Here is a 23989-nt window from a genome sequence, read left to right as displayed (position 1 = left end):
CTTAATAATTAAGTATCACTGAATTTATCATAATAATTCTGTTCCATAAGCTGCAAAGGTTAGGTTTGTTTTTTTGCATATTTAATGTGCCCCCTTTTTGAATAATGACATAGTCCATTCGGTTTTTGTAGGCCTGCAGTTGTAAATTTGTAGTTAACTATATGTTTTTATTTATTTGTTTGTGGTCTCCATTTCGTCTATATTATCGTAAGCATGCGTCTTATTCTATTAAAATAATTTATTTATTCGGTACGATTAATTAAATTGCCCGAGACAACAAAAAATGTAATGGGTGAACCAAGAGGACACTCGAAGTGATCATTTACAACATACGTGTATATCTACACGTAAGAGCGTATCGAATGGACCGACGCCATTACTGACACATCTACTTTTATCGGTCAACGGAAAACAATCTGTCATAATCACGTTAATTCTGAAGCATCACTTAATACAAATACATTGAGGTATGCCCCAATCAATTCACCTTTCATCTGTATGAGTTTAAAGTGAATTGGTGTTTTACATAAAGAAAGATTGACTATTTAATTAGACCGGGTCGTATTTGTTATGAACTTTGGATTAATTTAGTAATAGGAATTTAATTTATTTGGAGTATGCAGTCATTATTTTACATTTCTATCTCACATGCTTTTTCTAAATTGTAGTATTTTCGATTTGTAGGAGAAAAAAGCGTAAAATGATGCTATTTTCTTGGTAGGACGTTACGGTCACTGAACCATACCACTGGCGTCTGCATCTGATTGGAATGTATACACTTTACAGAAAAAAAGTAGACTACAGAAAAAATACCCTACTTTCAGTCGACTAATCCAACTGTACTTACTGATAGGGTCTAATATCCCTCATAATTACTTCCTAGCCAGATGCATACCCGTGGGACCACACCCTCTACCGTCATATAGGCCTATATGTGCTGTATAATATATTATTGAGTAGATAAGCCAAAATGGCAAAGTATCGAAATTCACTGCCAGAGCTTCTATGGCGTGTTTGAATCATTTAAGTTGCAATGATATACATCATATTAATTTATTGTTTCAGTTACAGAAGATGTCGCAGATTCCTGCCAAAATAGTGCTGAAAAGCACCACAAAAATGTCCCTGAATGATAGGTGAGATTGATGAGAAAGGAGATGTCAATGGCGTTTGGATGCTTGTAAACTTGAGGTTACATCAGGAGAAATTCAAGCATTGCAGTGGCCATGATGATCTCGGGGGAGATATTTGGAGAGGAAAGAATGAATCAAATAATATGCCAAGAATTCTGTGGCCATTTAGTCATCAACTGCTATCACAGAAAGAAAATGAAGTATGATGCAGTTGCGTGAAACATTAATATTTCTCGATACTAATCGAGTAGAAACATATATGGCAACAAATTATGAGATTGCTCTCAAAATGGCCACAGATTCTGCTATGTACTTGTTTCTTTAAGAAACAAAAAAAAAAAGAAATTCCTTTCACTGATATAAACATGAAATAGAGCTGAAATTTCCAACAACATGAGCATTGATTTACGATTGTTTGTTGAATCTAAACTTGCTGTCGCTTGCATATATTGTTCATAAATGTTTGAACATCTGACCATACTTGAACATGGTTGACAATTTTGAACAAATGTCTGCAAATGTAGATATTAGATTATTCTTAGGTAATTAAAATTAGAAAATGGCTGTAAAAGTGTGCATTATCTAAATATAAGTGCACTTTATCAAATCTTTCAAAAAAAATTCTGTTGATTTGCTTGTCTTTCAAAAAAATTTCTGTTCTCTTATTTATTTTTGATTGGTCTGTTTCTTACTTTCTGTTTGTATTAATCAAATTAATAATCATTGGATGAAAAGCATGGTTTGTATGGTGTTTAATATATAATATTGTAAAATTTTTGTAAAAAAGAAATTGTATTCGTAAACAAAGTTGGAAGATTTTCAAAATACACTTTGTTTTAGCTTGATGCATGGTTTTAACACTTGTGAATTGTGTGCTTGGATCTTTCCTGTTTCTACAGACTTGCATCATAATATCAGATTTTTCCTGACTTTTAAAACAAAAAACACAGGATACTGCCTTGTACATTTGCACACAATATATTTTTAGTGCCAAACATTTTTTTTCAAATTATTACATGTTCTTTCCTATTTTCTCCTGTCTTTTATTTTTGATATGTGAAAGACCATTCTTATCCTTTTCATCATGAAAATTCTGTCTTCATCAAATTATTCCTTAATTTCAGTATGTTTCATATTTCCCCTTTCTCTGTCTCCTTCGTGCAACATAACCGGCTGTTTGGCAGTGCTACTCAGTGGTCAGTGTTATTGGCACAGCTTTCCCATCTTTAATTCAATCCCTGTTCATTTCTTTATTTCAGAACTTGAAACCATTCCCTTTCCAAATCACAAACTTTCTTTACCTTCAGTTCATGCAACATATCCAGCTGTTTGGCCTAAATGCTTTTCAGTGGTAAGCGATATGGGCATGGATTTCTGTCAGAACATCCTGCATCATCAACATTCATACTTCTGTATTTCAAGATTCTTAAATCAATTGAAGATGAATCCTGTATCTTTTTCTGTCATTTATGTCTACGACGTAACCAGCTGTTTAGTAATACTACTCAGTGGTAAGCGTTACGGCCGTACTCACCACTGCTCTTCGACAACCTTAAACGGACAAATGTGTTCCATCGGGTTGTTGTTCTTGCTTTCAGATGGCTGCTGTAAAGTGTTTTTTTCTTGCATAAATGTCTTTTTTTTGCATCTCGATTTGAAGACAATTTTAACATTTCCTTCATGTTAACGTTGTAGACCTTTCTGTGCTGTATCTATCTATATTATACCCCTGGGTAAAATAAGTTGTCAACTTGTCCCCAGTACCTGTAGCTTCACACAGTTCTTCATTTTACAATCCTAACAATATAGGATATTAATTTACCCGACATCTTTCTGCATCTTAAGTATTTCTTATATAAGTAAAGGAAGTAATCGAAATAATTTATTATTTCCCAATCTATTTGGCAATTTTATCTTGAATGACTAGGAGTTGCTTAACATTGTCTTAGTCTATCAAAGGGTGCACGCTTCTAGTTTTGTCAAGTTTCAAGTTTTTGTATTGTTACAGACTTTCATAAAAATAGCTTTTATTTGTACGATGGTTATTCTGATGTTAGGCATAGAGATTCTTGAGTTAAACATAAATGGAATGTAGACAAAAATCATCTTCATAAAGTTTTGGTATAATTTGTCTTTATTTAACAATTTCAGGACTTTTTCTCACTTGTTTTTGATGGGGACTTTTTGTCTCGATTTGGAAATATAATTGGTGAATTGGGAAAGATTTTTTAAGGAGTAAACTGTAGATTTTGGGAATTTGGCTTCAATATGAAATAATTTCAATTAGGAATGGGCCCCAAAGAGTCCTCAGAAAAAAGTTAAGAATATATACGCTTATATATATATCCTACTTCAAATAGACAAGATAAAATTTTCCATCAGCTGTTATTTTCAGGCAATATAGATTCAATAATCACCATAATCACTGGATTTATATCTTACTACTTCAGGTAGTGTTCATTTTTGCATTTTACCCAAGTAATTACCTTGTGTCATTTGCAAAAAAGGGAAGAAGAGTGTACAATTAATTTATTTCTGGTATTCCCTATAAAAGTTACCATCATGAATCTTCAAAATCTATTGAGTCTATAATGTAACTGACATTGTTAGATTGTACAGCCCACTTTTCCAGACAAACTTAAACAGACTTTTCGGTTGGGTTAACATGATTAGTGAATAATTATAACAGTTACCTTTTAGGAAGAAGAACGTGTTGTGTTTTTGCTACCTTCATAATTGTTAATTTTCCTGATAGATTGAAGATATTTGTATATGGATTGGAGATTTTGCCATCCTGCATGCTTTATTATTGTATAACTAACCATTTTAGCAAACCCTTTGTTCTTTTTGAAAACTTTTCCTTTCCTGGTAATCTTTGTATCTTTCTGCTGTCTGTTTGAATTCTGCCACACAATACAAATAAAATACAGCCAAATGCTCTAATCTGTAATATCAGTTGAATATTGAACATGGACCACACTTCTGTGGTGTTATGGAAATATCTAGATGTTCAAAATCTAGAAGGAAAAAAGCTCTAACATAAAAAATGACAACCTTATGGAAGGGTTGGAAGCCAAACGTCTGGATGAGAATTCTAGACAAGGTTGTTAAGATTCTGTACTGTATCAGAAGCAGGCATTGATATCATTGCTTTCCTCTCCCCAACACATGAAGATTCACCAACATTCAAAATACAAGACCGGCCCAACAAGCCACTGTCCAGAATATACGCGCCAAAATGGTTGCCCAGCAACAAGCGTCTGTCGCTAACCGTCGTCTGGCTCTCCAGATGGCCAACAGGCCCACAGTACAGGCAGCTCTCCGAGTGAAAAAGGTGAGAATTATTGTAGAACTTTTTTTTTCTGGTTGGTGACCAAGTATTTATGTGAATAGAAGTTAGTAATTGCAGCCTTTGACACTAACTTTCCAGGCCTTGGAGACCAACGGTCTCCTGATACTTAAATTCTTGGTGCCCTCCACAGAATCTTGGAGCCCACATTTTCAACAAAAAAGAAATTATAAAAAGAAACTTATTTCATTTGTTCAAATATTTTATTATATTATTTCCATGAGGAGTTTAAAAGACTTCCGTTGAAGTTCAATAAGGTCCTGGTTATTGGCCAGTTTATCCTCCTCCTGTAGTAAACGACCCGGTTTCTCCATGTTTACGACACAGTGTACAGTACATGTGTACATCGTCGTAGCGCAACCAATTAAACTGTGTTTGCAAGGAGTTCTGGAACTTTCTTTTCTTTCTCGTATTGATGCTGTTGAACCCGTCGTTCCTTCGATGTCTTGGCTTTTTTCGGAGGAGGCGACAGCCCCAACCACCGATGCATCTCTGTATGTACGTGTGTTGTTTACCCTAGGTCAATGCAAGTGAAGGTCACTTTCGCTTCGCGCCGACTTACCTTGGTCATATAGACGCTTGAAATAGTACTAGTTTATTGTCTAAAATTACAAGCGTTCCAAATACTCTGGCGACCGGAAAGACGGGAGTACACAAGTGCAGTTTTACATGCGTGCAACACATGGGTATAAACGACTGACGGATATTGAAATTAAATCGACAACTTTTTGGATACATTTTACTAAAAAATCCTACATTTTAAGAACACCTCAATGTAAAAATCTCAGTGCCCGACGGTCTCCAGGTAAGTGCAGTTTTTGGAGACCTCCAAATATTTTGGTGGACTCGGGCACCAGGTCTACCGTTAGTGTCGAAGGCTGAATTGACATTCATGTATTGGAATTCATGTGTGAAGTTTCAGTTACCACGCAATGCCCAGTGAACTGTATGTACTGTGAGGTATGCACTGTATGAGATTGTGATCATACCAGGTATTTTTGGCTACACTTATCTTTGTACACTGCATAGTGCATGAGAGGGTAAAATTATACAAGTCATTTTGGCTAGAAGTGCTGTTCCATATACCTTGTCAAAGTTTTGAAAGAATATGTGGGCTCACTCGTCAAGATTTTACGGCTTGTCCAGATGACCTACGCCTTCCACTTGAAAGTATCGGTAATGATCTCTGGAAATAATTAAGGAACTCGCTGTATTTTTCGAAGTCTTCAAACTTTGAAACAGGATTCGATGTATTGAGGGCTCGGCCAACTTCATGATAGGGTTTCATTTGGTAATGGCAGATGAGAAGAGAAGTGTTGCAAAATCAGATTTCTTTATCCTGGTAAGCGTTACGGCCGTACTCACCACTGCTCTTTGACAACCTTAAACAGGCAAAGATGTTCCATCGGGTTGTTGTTCTTGCTTTCAGATTGCTGCTGCAAAGTGTTTTTTTTCTTGCATAAATGTCTTTTTTTGCATCTCGATTTGAAGACAATTTTAACATTTCCTTCATGTTGTAGACCTTTCTGTGCTGTATCTATCTATATTATACCCCTGGGTAAAATAAGTTGTCAACTTGTCCCCAGTACCTGTAGCTTCACACAGTTCTTCATTTTACAATCCTAACAATATAGGATATTAATTTACCCGACATCTTTCTGCATCTTAAGTATTTCTTATATAAGTAAAGGAAGTAATCAAAATAATTTATTATTTCCCAATCTATTTGGCAATTTTATCTTGAATGACTAGGAGTTACTTGACATTGTCTTAGTCTATCAAAGGGTGCACGCTTCTAGTTTTGTCAAGTTTCAAGTTTTTGTATTGTTATAGACTTTCATAAAAAATATTTTTTATTTGTACGATGGTTATTCTGATGTTAGGCATAGAGGTTCTTGAGTTAAACATTAATGGAATGTAGACAAAAATCATCTTCGTAAAGTTTTTGGTATAATTTGTCTTTATTTAACAATATCAGAGCTTTTTCTCACTTGTGCTTGATGGGACCTTTTTGTCTCATTTTGGAAATATAATTGGTGAATCAGGAAAGATTTTTTAAGGAGTAAACTGTGAATTTTAGGAATTTGGCTTCAATATGAAATAATTTCAATTAGGAATGGGCCCCAAAGAGTCCTCAGAAAAAAGTTAAGAATATATACGCTTATATATATATCCTACTTTAAATAGACAAGATAAAGTTTTCCATCAGCTGTTCTTTTCAGGCAATATAGATTCAATAATCACCAGATCACAGGATTCATATCTTACTACTTAAGGTAGTGTTCATTTTTGCATTTTACCCAAGTATTACCTTGTGTCATTTTACAAAAAAGGGAATTTATTTCTGGTATTCACTATAAAAGTTATCATCTTGAATCTTCAATATCCATTGAATGCAGTAGAGTCTATAATGTAACTGACATTGTTAGATTGTACAGCCCAATTTTCCAGACAAACCGAAACAGACTTTTTGGTTGGGTTTACATGATTAGTGAATAATTATAACAGTTACCTTTTAGGAAGAAGAACATATTGTGTTTTTGCTACCTTCATAATTGTTAATTTTCCTGATAGATTGAATAGATTGAAGATATTTGTATATGGATTGGAGATTTTGCCATCCTGCATGCTTTATTATTGTATAACTAACCATTTTAGCAAACCCTTTGTTCTTTTTGAAAACTTTTCCTTTCCTGGTAATCTTTGTATCTTTCTGCTGTCTGTTTGAATTCTGCCACACAATACAAATAAAATACAGCCAAATGCTCTAATCTGTAATATCAGTTGAATATTGAACATGGACCACACTTCTGTGGTGTTATGGAAATATCTAGATGTTCAAAATCTAGAAGGAAAAAAGCTCTAACATAAAAAATGACAACCTTATGGAAGGGTTGGAAGCCAAACGTCTGGATGAGAATTCTAGACAAGGTTGTTAAGATTCTGTACTGTATCAGAAGCAGGCATTGATATCATTGCTTTCCTCTCCCCAACACATGAAGATTCACCAACATTCAAAATACAAGACCGGCCCAACAAGCCACTGTCCAGAATATACGCGCCAAAATGGTTGCCCAGCAACAAGCGTCTGTCGCTAACCGTCGTCTGGCTCTCCAGATGGCCAACAGGCCCACAGTACAGGCAGCTCTCCGAGTGAAAAAGGTGAGAATTATTGTAGAACTTTTTTTTTCTGGTTGGTGACCAAGTATTTATGTGAATAGAAGTTAGTAATTGACATTCATGTATTGGAATTCATGTGTGAAGTGTCAGTTACCACACAATGCCCAGTGAACTGTATGTACTGTGAGGTATGCACTGTATGAGATTGTGGTCATACCAGGTATTTTTGGCTACACTTATCTTTGTACACTGCATGAGAGGGTAAAATTATACAAGTCATTTTGGCTAGAAGTGCTGTTCCATATACCTTGTCAAAGTTTTGAAAGAATATGTGGGCCCACTCGTCAAGATTTTACGGCTTGTCCAGATGACCTACGCCTTCCACTTGAAAGTATCGGTAATGATCTCTGGAAATAATTAAGGAACTCACTGTATTTTTCGAAGTCTTCAAACTTTGAAACAGGATTCGATGTATTGAGGGCTCGGCCAACTTCATGATAGGGTTTCATTTGGTAATGGCAGATGAGAAGAGAAGTGTTGCAAAATCAGATTTCTTTATCCTGTAATACATGTTCAATTAAAAAACTAACTTCTGTATAAGGCTTTACAATTTTATTCGAGTTACAAACAATACATTATGGTTCTGCAGAATTTATCATTCTGTCGAGCTTTAATGACATGTTTACTCCTAACCTCAAAAATGTTTATATTTTGATAAGGCATGTGCAGTGTTCTTTGAAATGTTATTCCAGCAAATTGAACTAGTCATGTAATCTTAATTGAAAATCTGTTGAGTATTGGCCCCATAAAGTTTAGCAAATAAACAAATGTATCCCATGTCAGATGAGACTACACATGACCTGCATTTTAAACTGAAACTCAATATATATATTTTACAGATATCGGGTTAAAACAACATCATTCTTCCCTGGTTTGATTAAATTAATAAGTTAAATTAGGAATGTCGCCTTTAGCGTAATAATAAAATTGTGTTATTTCCAATTTCAGCAAAACTTGAAGCAGAGACTTGGAGTAAAGGCAAGACTGAACCTGAATGCTGTGAGAGGTGGCGGAGATGGACGTGGCCGTGGCGGTAGAGGAATGAGGTAGCTGTTGGTCCATAGTCGTAGTCTAATTATGTCTTGTGGTTTTTAGACCAAACATATGAAAGTCAGTAATTTCCCACATCAAGTAAGTCTGCCACAATATGGCTGATCAAGCTTCATAACTGCATCTTGGATGTCTCCAGTTAATGTGTGGATGTAGTTTTGATATTATACAAAAATTATCATAATATAACAATCATAATGGTTAGCTTTTACCAGCAAATTAAATATTGAGCTGATCACTTGCATATATGATATCAATTGTTGGACTTTCATTATAGAAATCACCAATAATATGTTCAACATAAATAAATCTATATTTGAATTTGCTATTGTAAATTTTATTTACACAAAACAAATAACACCTTAAAGCTGACAGTGCAAGTTAAAAAGCATCTAATTGAGATTAAAAAAAAAAATACATGTACAGATTTCCAAAAATCGTTTCCAAGACATTCCCTAGTTATGGTAGTGTCGTATCTAAGGACGGGCAGACATTGTTCTTTTTTGTTATGCGTGGATACAACCAAACCACCGCTGCTATAAAAAGAACGTGCTTCGTCACACTCGCATTCACTCTAACATCAGGTGTTCACGGTGGCACACCTGTATCACCTACACTACATCTGTACATCACGTGACCTACAACTCTATGTGCGAACGACACCAAACAGACGAAGCACTTACCTGTAACCTGAGCAGAAAGATGGTCAGTGTCTCTCAGTTTATCTTTCAAATCTTGTTCAAAATAAAATCTCCAAATAAATGCTGAAAATGCATAACGAATTAATCCGGAATACTCTATCCATTTTCTCACGTGTTTTTCGTGGGTGCAGCCATTCCGATAACAAGTAAACAGTCCAAGGAGTTCCAATTTTTACTCGCGTCTACACTAGCACTCGGAACTCCTCGGATGTATTCATATTGTCTACACTACACTACACTAGGGCTGTTGTAGTGCAGTAGTGCAGTTTTATCACGCTTTAATTGCGTTATGACACATGCACAAATGATACGAAGACACGGAAAATATATCGATGGAAACTATGGATATAATACTGTAACAGTTGTAAAGACTCCGGTAGGAGTTTACTCATATATACTCTGTTTATAATTTTATTAGGTGCATGTTTTTGTTGAGGTCCCAAATTTATTTTCTTTTTTTGTAAAATAAAAAATATATTTATATATATAATTACCTCTTCAAATTCCATATCCAAGTTCTACAATTGCGTACAATGAAAACAAAAACCTGTTGGCGTGTGTATTGAGAACGTATACTATATAATAATGGAGAGATGTGTCGCTTTGCGCATGAATCGATAGACTGATACTTGTCTCAATGAACGCACGCGCCTTAATAGCGGTTCGTATCCATGCATAACGAAAAAGAAAAATGTCTGCCCGTCCTTAGATACGACACTACCATAACTGGGGGATGTCTCGAAAACGATTTTCGGAAATCTGTACATGTGTTATTTTTTTTTTAATCTCAACTGGATGCTTTTTAACTTGCACTGTCAGCTTTAACAAATATATATAAATATAATGACACAATGAAGTAGGATGGACACAGAAGTTATCATCATTTAGAGGTTTTCTCAGAAGACAAAAATTTCACAATGTAAAACTCCTTAGGTGTTAGATTTACTAATATCTTGTTACAGGGGACGTGGTGGATTCCGTGGTGGACGTGGACAGAGAGGAGCTGGTGACGCCGCAAGGGTCGGAGGTCAGGGTATGAGACGGGGACGTGGAGGTGGAGACGTTGGCAATAGAGCCAGAGGAGGATTCGGACGGGGTAAGGTTCAGATGAGGTCCCTATGCTTGTATTACTGCATATATATACTCTGGACTATTATTTGTTATTTACACTTCTCTAGAATGTTTTGAAATTACTTGTAAAGACTCTTAAAGTTAAAGCTATGTAACTCCAGTTTAAACAGTGTGTTGAGTAATTTGAGAAAATAAGCTTAAGGTGAACAATTGTTTGCAGACTTGAATCAGAGATGAAAATGTTCAGACGATTGGCTGATTTCAGCCTTTTTGAGAATATCAGTGTAATGTAAACTTGTAAATTTTTTTCCATTGAAAAGATTGAGTAATCTAATTTTCAGCCTTTTTGCCCTTAGTCCATTTTCATCTCTGTTGAATTTTAATGGATATATTTGGAAAAAGAAATTACTGTTCTATAACTAATTCTTTTGTCAAATGAAAGAAAATTGAACTTCATATGAGATTTTCTTGGGTAGCCAATATTCTAAGTATAACATGGCTACAATTTCTACCAAGACTGGTGTAATGTAGTGATGTGTTACTGTGTAAAAACTTTCACTTTCACTGTTAAACTTCCACCAGACTCCAGAACTAAGTTAATTCCATAAACGAGTTTCCTTACGCAAATAATAAAAAATTAATGAGTGGAAACCCAGAATCTTGAGAGAGATAATTTATTGAAGCTCTGTTTCGCCCCCAAAAGACACTTAACATTGTTCACAGGTCGCGGAGGAAGGGGAAACTTCCAGAACCAGAACCAGAACCAGGAGATTTCCACAGGAGGGTTCCGAGGGGGCAGAGGCAGGGGATTCAGGTAAGAGGCTTCCAAAGGATAGCGGTATCTTGTTGTACCAGTAAATATATATATATGATCGGGGAGACAACCCAGGATTATAACCCAAGTCAGTTTCCTCTTTTGATGTCGTCTTATGTTGTTGATCAGAAGAGAAACTCCAAAAAATATTTTCTTCTATATAGTTCTTGTTAGGTCATTCTGCATCATTGCAATCACCCCACCACCACCACCATACCACACAGAGGAAATATTCTCTATGTCTGTACACAGAATCACCCCCCACCATCACCACCATACCACACAGAGGAAATATTCTCTATGTCTGTACACAGAATCACCCCCCACCATCACCACCATACCACACAGAGGAAATATTCTCTACGTCTGTACACAGAATCACCCCACCATCACCACCATACCACACAGAGGAAATATTCTCTATGTCTGTACACAGAATCACCCCACCATCACCACCATACCACACAGAGGAAATATTCTCTATGTCTGTACACAGAATCACCTGCCACCATGACCATCATACCACACAGAGGAAATATTCTCTATGTCTGTACACAGAATCACCCCACCATCACCACCATATCACACAGAGGAAATATTCTCTATGTCTGTACACAGAATCACCCCACCATCACCACCATACCACACAGAGGAAATATTCTCTACGTCTGTACACAGAATCACCCCCCACCATCTCTCTATGTCTGTACACAGAATCACCCCCCACCATCACCACCATACCACACAGAGGAAATATTCTCTACGTCTGTACACAGAATCACCCCACCATCACCACCATACCACACAGAGGAAATATTCTCTATGTCTGTACACAGAATCACCCCGCCATCACCACCATACCACACAGAGGAAATATTCTCTACGTCTGTACACAGAATCACCCCACCATACCACACAGAGGAAATATTCTCTACGTCTGTACACAGAATCACCCCACCATCACCACCATACCACACAGAGGAAATATTCTCTATGTCTGTACACAGAATCACCCTACCATCACCACCATACCACACAGAGGAAATATTCTCTATGTCTGTACACAGAATCACCCTACCATCACCACCATACCACACGGAGGAAATATTCTCTATGTCTATACACAGAATCACACCACCATACCACACAGAGGAAATATTCTCTATGTCTGTACACAGAATCACCCCACCATCACCACCATACCACCATACCACACAGAGGAAATATTCTCTGTCTGTCTGTACACAGAATCACCCCACCATCACCACCATACCACACAGAGGAAATATTTCTCCATTTGTACATATAGCTGTTGATATGATATACCAGCTATTAAGTTATTTTAAGAAGGTAATTGTAGTATATGTTTAATGTATTAAGATTAGATGTTGAAGTCACTAAATCTATATATCAATAGATTGTTCCAGTTTATGCAAATTAGTGTAGTTTCTTGTGTCCAGACACCTGGAGAATACGAGGGATGAAGGGGAGTGATTTTAGGGGTCGGTTAGCATCCGTACTGTGACTACAGTAAACTGCTTGTCATATCAGGTGATGCTAGATAAAGCTGTCCGACTCTTACTGTCTGGTTATGTAGCCCGGTGGTAGTCAGGCGACAGACAAAAAATTGATTTACAACATCTGTATATCAGAAGATCCAACAGAGATAATTCTGAGCCATTCATGTTTTAGAGGAATTATAGGGTGTTTGAGGAAGTGTATATGGTATTTTCCTTTGTAACATAGTCCTTTCTGTGAAATAGGTAGACAAATGACTTTTTGTTCGATTTTGGCGATAAGTTCAGTAATATTGCACATACGTCTCTGTAGTCCAGCTCATCTCATTTTCATTTTCCTATTCGACAAGATATCATCATCCTCTATTTCCTCATACGGGTATTCAGCAATCATAGGGCCCTTGAGAGGAAGTCTCACTTGGATATTTAAGCAATTTGTTTTTATATCTGACACAATTATATATACATTGTAATGTGTTTGGATTAACGAGGCAGCATTATTGATTATACAAGAACAGAGCTCTGGTGTTAGGCCGACCTTGTCTACCTTGACAGCCACGACACAGGGTTGGTTGATTATTTACCTGTATCAGCACTGTACAAACACTAGCCCACACAGCCACTGCTACACATGTACACTGGACCAGAACAAAGCTGACATTAGTGTACAGGGAATAGATTAACTGGTGTAACGAAGGAACCAGGCCTTAAATTTATAAAAAATATGGCTGGATTACAGAATAGTCGAGAGTCTAGATTAGGTTAAACTGCTGTAGATAAAGATGGAATGTTTTGGGACTAAGTTTTTTGACTGGAATAGACAGAGATCCGGATTGAACAGTCTATATAGATTTCACTGTATTAATATATTTTGAGGATATTATTGGGGTATATGTTTTATGTGTTAGGTTTAGAGGTTGAAGTCACTAAATCTATATATCAATAGATGGTTCCAGTTTATGCATATTAATCAGGTAGTTTCCTGTGTCCTGACTCCTGGATTATACAAAGGATGAAGAGATTTTGGGGGTCGGTTAGCATCCGTACTGTGACTACAGTAAACTGCTTGTCATATCAGGTGATGCTAGATAAAGCTGTACGACTCTTACTGTCTGGTTATGTAGCCCGGTGGTAGTCAGGCGACAGACAAAAAATTGATTTACAATATCAGTATATCACAAGGGGCATTTATAGGGATATTCTGAGTCATTCATGTTTGGGGGGAATTTCAGGGTGTTGGATGAAGTGTACACGGGGTTTTCCTATATAATGTAGCCCATTCAGTGAATTTTTACTGAGTTTTTCAGCAAAAACACAGATAAAAATCCCTTTGGCCAATAAGTGTTTGGTCAATGTCATTGTTTAATAAATATATTTTCTGAGGTTGTCCATTGGTACTGAAGAGCTGAGAATTTCAGTTCTGCATAACAGTATAACAGAAGGGGCATTTATAGGAATATTCTGAGTCATTCATGTTTGGGGGAAATTTCAGGGTGTTGGAGGAAGTGTACACAGTATTTTCCTTTGTAACATTGCCCTTTCTTTGAAATGAGGTAGACAGCCCTTTCTGTGAAATGAGGTAGACAGCCCTTTCTGAGAAATGAGGTAGACAGCCCTTTCTGTGAAATGAGGTAGACAGCCCTTTCTGAGAAATGAGGTAGACAACTGACTTTTTCCGATTTTGGTAATGAGTTCAGTAGTGTCGCACATTACTGTAGTCCAGCTTTTGTCCAGCTCGTTTCATTTTCCTTTTCAACATCTGACTCCTCACCTGCATCAGTACAAGGATAAACTGGTTGGATATTGTCAAGAATTGTAATTTCACATTCAGAAGAAATACTCTTAATTCTAAGTTAAACTTTTATATAAGTAGCAATGGAGTTATTAATAACATTGCAAGACATCATCATCCTCTATATATCATCATCTATTTCCTCATCTGGGAATTCGACAATCACGGAGCCCTTGAGAGGAAGTTTCACTTGAATATTTAAGCAGTTTGTAATTGTATCTGACACAATTATATATACATTGTAATGTGTTTGGATTAATGAGGCAGCATTATTTATTATATGTGAACAGAGTTCTGGTGTTGGGCCGACCTTGTCTACCTTGACAGCCACAACACAGAGTCAGTTGATAATTTACCTGTATCAGCACTGTACAAACGCCTGCCTGTATCGGCACTGTACAAACTCCTGCCTGTATCGGCACAGTACAAACGCCTGCCTATATCGGCACTGTACAAACGCCTGCCTATATCGGCACTGTACAAACGCCTGACTGTATCGGCACTGTACAAACACCTGCCTGTATCGGCACTGTACAAACTCCTGCCTGTATCGGCACAGTACAAACGCCTGCCTATATCGGCACAGTACAAACGCCTGACTGTATCGGCACAGTACAAACGCCTGCCTGTATCGGCACTGTACAAACTCCTGCCTGTATCGGCACAGTACAAACGCCTGCCTATATCGGCACTGTACAAACACCTGCCTGTATCGGCACTGTACAAACGCCTGACTGTATCGGCACTGTACAAACACCTGCCTGTATCGGCACTGTACAAACTCCTGCCTGTATCGGCACAGTACAAACGCCTGCCTATATCGGCACTGTACAAACACCTGCCTGTATCGGCACTGTACACACGCCTGCCTGTATCGGCACTGTACAAACGCCTGCCTGTATATATATCGGCACAGTACAAACGCCTGCCTGTATATATATCGGCACAGTACAAACGCCTGCCTGTATCGGCACTGTACACACGCCTGCCTGTATCGGCACTGTACAAACACTAGCCCACACAGCCACTGCTACACATGTACACTGGACCAGAACAAAGCTGACATTAGTGTACACAGAATAGATTAAATGGTGTAACGAAGGAACCAGGCCTTGAAATATGGCTGGATTAATATTACAGAATAGTCGAGTCTGAATTAGACAGTTAAACTTCTATACATAAAGATGGCATTTTTGGGACTAAATTATTTGACTAGTATAGACAGAGATCCGGGTTGAACAGTCTATATAGATTTCACTGTATTAATATATTTTGAGGATATTATTGGGGTATATGTTTTATGTATTAGGGTTAGAGGTTGAAGTCACTAAATCTATATATCAATAGATGGTTCCAATTTATGCGTATTAATCGGGTAGTTTCTTGTGCCCTGACACTTGGAGAATATGAGGGATGAAGGGGAGAGATTTTGGGGGTCGGTTAGCATCCGTACTGTGACTACAGTAAACTGCTTGTCATATCAGGTGATGCTAGATAAAGCTGTACGACTCTTACTGTCTGGTTATGTAGCCCGGTGGTAGTCAGGCGACAGACAAAAAATTGATTTACAATATCAGTATATCAGAAGGGGCATTAGGGATAATTCTGAGTCATTCATGTTTGGGGGGAATTTCAGGGTGTTGGAGGAAGTGAACATGGGGTTTTCCTGTATAATGTAGCCCATGCAGTGAATTTTTACTGAGTTTTTCAGCAAAAACACAGATAAAAATCCCTTGGGCCAATAAGTGTTTGGTCAATGTCATTGTTCAATAAATACATTTTCTGAGATTGTCCATTGGTACTGAAGAGCTCAGAATCAGTTCCGCACTCTCATATTTAGACAAACATGGACATACTGCAACTTTCTAAAATTGATGTAGTCATTGTCAAATCCATAATTGGATGACTGTTTAAATTTCCTATAGAATGAATAATCTCCCAGGTGCTGTCATATGATTTATAACTGCGAGTTACTTAGGGTTTTCATAGGAATAAAGTTGTTAGCAATCAACGCCTTCATTATGTATTCCATGTGACTTTTGTTAAATTAAATTGGTGAAAATATGAAGTCTACCTTACTAATGGTTACGAAACAAAAGATTATTGTATCAGTTCTCAGTTGATTAGTTAATTATATCTAATCGTCGTCCCAGCATAATTGAATATATCCAATGGTCGTCCCAGCATAATCGATTATATCCAATCGTCGTCCCAGTATTATCGATTATATCCAATCGTCGTCCCAGTATAATCGATTATATCCAATCGTCGTCCCAGTATAATCGATTATATCCAATCGTCGTCCCAGTATAATCGATTATATCCAATCGTCATCCCAGTATTATTGATTATATCCAATAAATTGTCGTCCCGGTATATCGATTATATCCAATCGTCATGCCTTCATAAGAATAGGGAAACTACAGCGTCCTCCTTGTTCTGTCTAGGGGAGACAACTGGAGAAGCAGGTGGGGTGACAACCGAGGGTACATGTAAGATATATTTAAAGGAATTTATAAGCAGGGTTTTTGCCAGGTGTCAGTAGGACTCGGTATAAGGCCCAATCCCCAATTGAAAATTGGCCGTGTATTTTCCCTTAAAAAGTGGCTCAAACAAAGGCTCCAAACTGACAATGATTCTGTAAAAGTTCCCCTATTTTCAGTAGAAAAAAATGCCAACAATGTTTCCCTAATTTTAGGAGTGGTATACCTGGCAAAATCGCTGTCAAGTGTTGATGACTGTCACTATAGCATGTAGTTTTGTACCTTCCCTGTAGTTGTTTGATGAGATGATGGTAGACCCTCTTAGATAAGCATGAGGCTTCCACCAAACCTTTTACTGGTTATGTCACCCGCAGGATGCTGCTGATTAAAGCTTGAGATGTTATTAGTACAAGACTTTTCCTGTGTGTTTGTTGTAATGTTAACCTTAAAAAAATCCTGCAGAAAATATTTAAAAAAAATGCTATTTCTAACGCTTTTACACTGCTGATCTCATCCCTGTTACGAGTATTGAATGCATTTAGTATTCAGTCTTTAGAAGTTGTTGCATTTGTGTCATTCCCGAAGTGTGAATAACATTTGAGGTATTGCCTTGACTATTGAAGTTTAGTGTTGTACTGTGATAATAAGACTTGGCTTGAACATCTCGTGGTGGAAACTTAATTGTATACATATGTACGTGTATATATAGGTACACATTCAGGGTTTTTGCCAGGCATATTTTGGGTCCGGTACACGGACCCATTCCCAATTGAAAATTGGCATGTATTTTCCCAATTTCGGTCTATATTTTCCCAATTCCGGTCTGTATTTTCCCAATCGCTGTTAACATAAGACAACCTAAAAATTTGGATTGATACGAGCTTCCAGTCATTATTTTGTCAACGTTAAAATGTTACCGTGAGTCATCGTGTTGTTGTTGGTTTTGCGATTCGCGCATGCGCTTGGATAGTCTTATTGAAGTCATATCATATCTGCGTTTGAATCGCCCGTTTAAAGGGGAGTTTAATGCAAAGCGTTTACGTACATTGACTCGTTCTATTTACCGAGGTCAAATCAAGTACTGGACTCGGGACGATGTCACACAATCCCACGCAAAGAAGATTTTGCTCAAAGATTCGAAAGATTTAATGAAAGTTACGAGCTTTTTCAAACGAAATACTGGTAATTCCCGATCTGAAAGTCAGGCAGCTGCTTCAAACGATCTCCAACCTGACTGATTTCACTTTTGACAAGCTTGTTAATGAGTTTAAGCACACTAAAGACAGAAAATTAAACATTCTCTGATTAAAACAAATATCCTGAAAAAAGATGCTGACTTGTATTCATTTGTACAAATATTATGAAAAGAAACAGCTAAGCTTGTATAATTCATATATTTTTCCAATTTTATAATATATTCCCAAATTTGATGAAACACCGATGGTATTTTCCCAATTTGTAGAAAATACCGATGATATTTTCCCAATTTTTGTTCAGGGACCCTTTCCCAAAATAGCTGGCAAAAACCCTGACATTTACCATTGACTAGGTGCATAGTACAGAAGTATTTGATTGGATTTCAAAAGCAAACCACCGATCAGATAATAAATCGCCAATTATTTCAATCAAATTATTAATTCATTAACCAGGATAATCTAGAGTATAGTACAGTACAGTATAGGTAATTGCCCATAGTACCTGGTACAGTATAGGTGATTGCCCATAGTATCTGGTAGTACAGTATATGTAATTACCCATAGTACCCGGTACAGTATAGGTGATTGCCCATAGTATCTGGTAGTACAGTACAGGGAATTGCCCATAGTACCCGGTACTGTATAGGTAATTGCCCATAGTACCTGGTGCAGTACAGGGAATTGCCCATAGTACCCGGTACAGTACAGGGAATTGCCCATAGTACCTGGTACTGTACAGGGAATTGCCCATAGTACCCGGTACAGTACAAGGAATTGTCCATGCTATGTCAACTGTACATAGTTTCAAAAGATAAAAACACTGTATGAAGATTTACAAGTTACACAAAAGAGGCATGCCATTGCTGATGATATCTTGGCTATAAATGTTGTGGAGTTTTTCAGGATTTTCATGACTTGAGAGATTTTTCTGAAATTATTAAGTACATTCTAAAAAAAATCATTATTTTTACATAAAATTTGGGGAAATGTTCCAGTCATGCAACAAATGTTTATTGTCATTATTTCGCTTCAAGGGTCTAAACTAATGTATCCTGTTATCAACATTTTTTTTAATAAAAAAAAGTCAGTTATACTATTTCTGACCCGAGCCTCCTTTTAGTTCATTAGAAAATAGTGGATATGTAATTTGCTGTAGTTCTTATAATTATCATGTCGATTGTGGAACATAACACATTATAATAGACGTCCATTTTGTAAATATCACTGCATATTTAATTTCTATGATAATTGATCATTCAGGCTTATCAAAACCTTCCAACATTATCCAGTTGTAACATTAAATTTAACAGAATTAATCTGTTCTTTTTCTACAGGGGCAGAGGCCAGGGAGGTAACCGTGGCTCAGGACAAAGCCCCATGGGAAGGGGGCGTGGCCGATTCCAGAGGGGACGTGGCCGTGGAGGTCAGAGGGGCAGAGGTCGCGGGGGTGTACAGACGCAAGTCAGCAAGGAAGACTTGGACAATCAGTTGGACGTCTACATGTCTAAGACCAAGAACTACCTTGATAATGAACTGGACGCCTACATGCAACAGAGTGACATCTGAAACATTGGTTAAACATCCGCGGGCAACATCAGGAAACGCCAATAACATCCGCTGGCAACATCAGGAAACACCAATAACATCCGCTGGCAACATCGGGAAACACCAATAATGTCGCTCCAAAACATCACTGCGTTAAACCACAACCTCTTAACCATCAGGCCTGATGTTAATGTATACTGATGAGAAGTTACCCATAACTGAATGATTTAATAGATGATTAAATGAATGATAAAATAGATGATTCAGTGGGAAATGTTGTCCTAAATCACCATGCAGCATTTTGTTGACAGTTTTGGATGGAAATTTTCTTCAAAAACTGATGTATTGAGTGAGATACATCACCTTTGTAGCTGTGAGAGGTTGTAGGCTGTATGGTCTGTCAACCTAGTGGATCATTGAACTTTCCACATGAATATAGCAGGGCAATACATAATACATATGAAGCTGATCTGAAAATGTTTGTCAGAAAATTTTTAATTTATTGAAACAATAAGTCATTTTGTTTCTTTGTGAATTCAGCAGGGTTTTAGCTATAAAGGGGATTGTCTTACTTCTATAAACAAACAGCAAGGCTTCTGGGATCTTACATTAGACTATTGGCTGTAGGCAACAACCTTGTCTTGTGTGGGAGGTTTGTGAAGAATAGGGTGGTTGTGTTATATATGGAACTGTTAACAGGACTTTTCATTTTTGCAGTCCCAATACAAGTTGTTTGTATAAGAATTAAGGACCCAGTGGTTCTATTTTACTGTCAGTTAAGCTTCAACAACAAGTGTGGTTTGTCCTGATAGATATGAGATTCATTATTCATTAGCTGTTTAATGATTATATGTTGAGCTAGAAACAAGATTTCAAGATTTTTAATTTCATTAATCTCGTATGAAATAAAAACATTTTAAATCTCTTTTTATGATATTTCACAAACCCAATTTATGTGAATATATTCTTTAATTCTGTTTTCTCTAACCATCATTTAAAGCAAATTTAAAGTCAAACTGATGTCAAGGCTATTTCATATCAATTGTCTTACAATAAAATGTTAAAAGTGATACCCATATGTCTATAATATTTGCCATGTGATAAATGATCAAGTCAAGTAAAGTTATGAATGTTGATAGGTATTGATTTGTAGGATCGTTAACACTGATTACTGATGATTTTGTTTAAATAGTAGTAGACTAGTGTTGTATGGCTGTTGGTGAAAACAGGTTTCTGTTGAACTACTGCCTTTTAACATTTTAGCCCCAATGTCATCAGGAAATGAGTTGTTAAGCTAGGGATATGGTGTTCTCTACAGTAGAGATCCTATACAATAACATTGTATATGTAAAAAAGGAAGAAAAAGAAGCCTACAGTTTCAGAGGTTTGTGATTTATATTTGTCAAGTTTGACATATTTTAGATTAATTTGAAGTCTTTCCCCATCAATTAAATTTCACCTCATACTTGAACACAAATTTCACGCTTCAATTTCATTTACTGCTGTCTGAAAATAAATGGCTGTGTATTTGTGAGAGAAAAAAAGAATATCACCAAAACAACAGATTTGAAATGTTATCTGAAATATTTTATTTGATATGATTTACCCAGTGCAATAAGTATACATTTATAAGTATATAAGTACAAATACAATGGACTGTGTTAATATTTCTCTTGGTTTATTTGTGATGTGTTGGGAAAGGTTTTTTCTCTTATTTAATTAATATGAATGATAAAAGCTGGCATCATGTTTCTGAAAAAAAAGATAATTATGAAATGAAATCAATTTGGGAGACAATAAGAGTCTTTGTGAATTTCACATACACAAAAGGGGATTACTTGATCTGCAGTTGAGGGGAGCTCAAAGTTTTTAATGAGTGAGCTTATGTCTAGCACTGAAAACAGTTGAAGTAAAGGCTCGGCATAGGTAATGATATTTTAAAATCTGTACTACCTACCAAATGGATCCTATGTTATGATCCCCACTGTAACACAAGATTCATCATTACTCTGGAGCAGGGTTAAATATTAAGCCAGATATTTTCTCTGGGAGAAAACCTTGTTAGTGATACATGGACAATGCTCGGCCTGTTTGATATTCCACAAACCTTCAAACAAATCTTAATGGATACAAATGTAATTTTTACAGCTACCAAATCTTGTTTATAGAACTGTTAAATCCAATCTTTATTGTTAAATTTCACTGAACTTGTCTACATTTTAAATTTAAACAAAGTGTGAGCTGTCGTTGATATGTAAATGTGGAAGCAGGTCTTGGCCGATGTCCGATCTTTCTTCCTCTCCCTTCGTGTTAACATATGATCCTATATTATCTTTGTTTAATCTTGTTGTTTTATGTATGACTATAACTTGAGATGTATTTCATGTACTGCTTTAATTTTGCCTTATACACATATCTAGGTGGTTTGTAATGTAGATGTGAAGTAGAAGGTTGCGTATCTGAACCACTTTAGGGACACGTCAATTTTGTTGTTATGCAGATATCCACAAATGTAAGCATATACATTTTAGCATATTTTAATTTAAATTTAAATCCAAATTAAAACAGATCAGCAGTATCATCAGTCAGCACACCAATAATGATTGCCATAGAAAAATATGTAGAGACACTACAATTAGCACTATCATAATATTTTGGTATTCTTCCAGTGCAAAAACCACTAAAATTATGTTACCACAAAAAATATATACGTATGTGTTGTATAACAACATGTTACAAAGCAAGGACATGGCTGTAGGTCAGATAATTGAAAGGTCAAACAAATTGTGTTCAGATAGGCGACTATCTACTGTTTTGTTTTCCCTTTAAAACTGTGTTGTTAGAGTAGGAGAGTGTGAGAAGGGGAATTATAGAATTTGATGTTAGAAGATTTGTTGTATGATTACCTCCGTGAGACGGAACAAACATTTGTATGGAAAGAGAGCGTTCTGTTTTGTAGTCAATACAAAGTATGTGTGTATTATCATATGTTAATAGTTTTCATCACGGAAAGAAAGATGCTGAGAATTTGTAGAACTGAATAAATACACATCATCATTTGTTAGAAATCTCCTGTTCTTCTTTCAGTTGGAAATCTTATTAAAACCAGATTTTAATTCCACTTTGATACTCCAGACTATCGAATGAATGTAGGGTATCGGAGTGGAATTGAATTTTTTTTTTAAATCTTGTGTTAGTTTCCTTGATCGTCCTTTACTTAAAATTTCCAGTACGGGAGCAATACAGAACTTAAAGAATTTCTTTATTGTTTTCCTTATGATTATTTTCCTTAAATTCTATAATGCTTTCCAAAGATAAATTAATTCTAAGTTGAGGAATTTCTGAAACTTACAAAATATTAATGAAACCGAGGCCTGGTTTTAATCAGATTGTCATTGGGTTTTGCTAAATGACTACTGAAAAGTTTAACAAGAAAGATGAATGTAGAAGACATCTCAATATTGTCAGAATCTTAATATTGTCCGTGAATCTCAATATATCTAATTTTCCATGGCCAAGACTACCTGTGACAGCTGTAAACGTGCAAAATTAATCTTGAGTGAAATGTTTTCAGCTGACGACATTGTCTCTTAGAAATGGTTTATAGCAAAAGTCAAGAGATAAGACTTATCTACAAAAGTTTGCACAGACGATGAAAAAATACTTTATCAATAGGCCGCTTTCATCAGATAGGGGCTATTCAAATCGTCCTGTATCCATTTCAAATTTCATGTGTTGGTTCTCTTGATCCCAAGTAATACAAATTGAATTTAGATTTATGATCAGAAAAACAAAATGGCTGGCAGGTGGCCATCTTCGATTTTAAGAAATGAAGTTTGTTATTACAATTTCTTGTAAAGTGCTCAAGGGATGTTTCTAAAACTTCGTAAGCAGGTTACACTTGTAGGCTCACCTGGTCCGAAAGACCGATGTGAGCTTATGCCATACCGTGGCGTCTGTCCGTCAACAATTGACTTCTTCTTCATAACTGCAGTTAGGAATTTTACCAAATTTGGTCAAAAGCATTCTTATGGGGTGGGGACTCAAAATTGTACAAATGGCGGGTCTGAGGGGTGGGGCCAATATGGCTCTATTAATATAAACAACTTCTTCTCTGAAACCAAGCAATGCATATTGCTCCTAATTACCTGGTAGCAT

General features: G+C 36.5%; 1 protein-coding gene across 3 annotated transcripts; it reads left to right on the top strand.

Annotated features, from left to right (window-relative positions):
- Nucleotides 1–346: 346 nt before the first annotated feature.
- Nucleotides 347–22895, top strand: LOC117315021 (chromatin target of PRMT1 protein-like). 3 transcript variants are annotated; one of them, XM_033869150.1, is made up of 8 exons: nucleotides 347–467; nucleotides 1066–1136; nucleotides 4308–4467; nucleotides 8611–8708; nucleotides 10376–10509; nucleotides 11208–11298; nucleotides 17055–17099; nucleotides 19621–22895. In XM_033869150.1, exons 2-8 carry the CDS (start codon nucleotides 1075–1077, stop codon nucleotides 19850–19852), a joined length of 822 nt encoding a protein of 273 aa, XP_033725041.1. In that variant the 5' UTR covers nucleotides 347–467; nucleotides 1066–1074; the 3' UTR covers nucleotides 19853–22895. The 3 variants fall into 3 exon arrangements, with proteins under 3 accessions (XP_033725041.1, XP_033725042.1, XP_033725043.1); XM_033869151.1 differs by lacking the exon at nucleotides 17055–17099; XM_033869152.1 differs by lacking the exons at nucleotides 347–467; nucleotides 1066–1136; nucleotides 4308–4467 and adding an exon at nucleotides 6285–7644.
- Nucleotides 22896–23989: the final 1094 nt, after the last annotated feature.

This window comes from Pecten maximus, chromosome 17 (genome assembly GCF_902652985.1).
Source record: "Pecten maximus chromosome 17, xPecMax1.1, whole genome shotgun sequence".
Classification (NCBI taxonomy): Eukaryota; Metazoa; Mollusca; class Bivalvia; order Pectinida; family Pectinidae; genus Pecten; species Pecten maximus.
The sequence above is the reverse complement of the archived record's forward strand: the minus strand, read 5'-3'. Positions and strand labels throughout refer to the sequence as shown.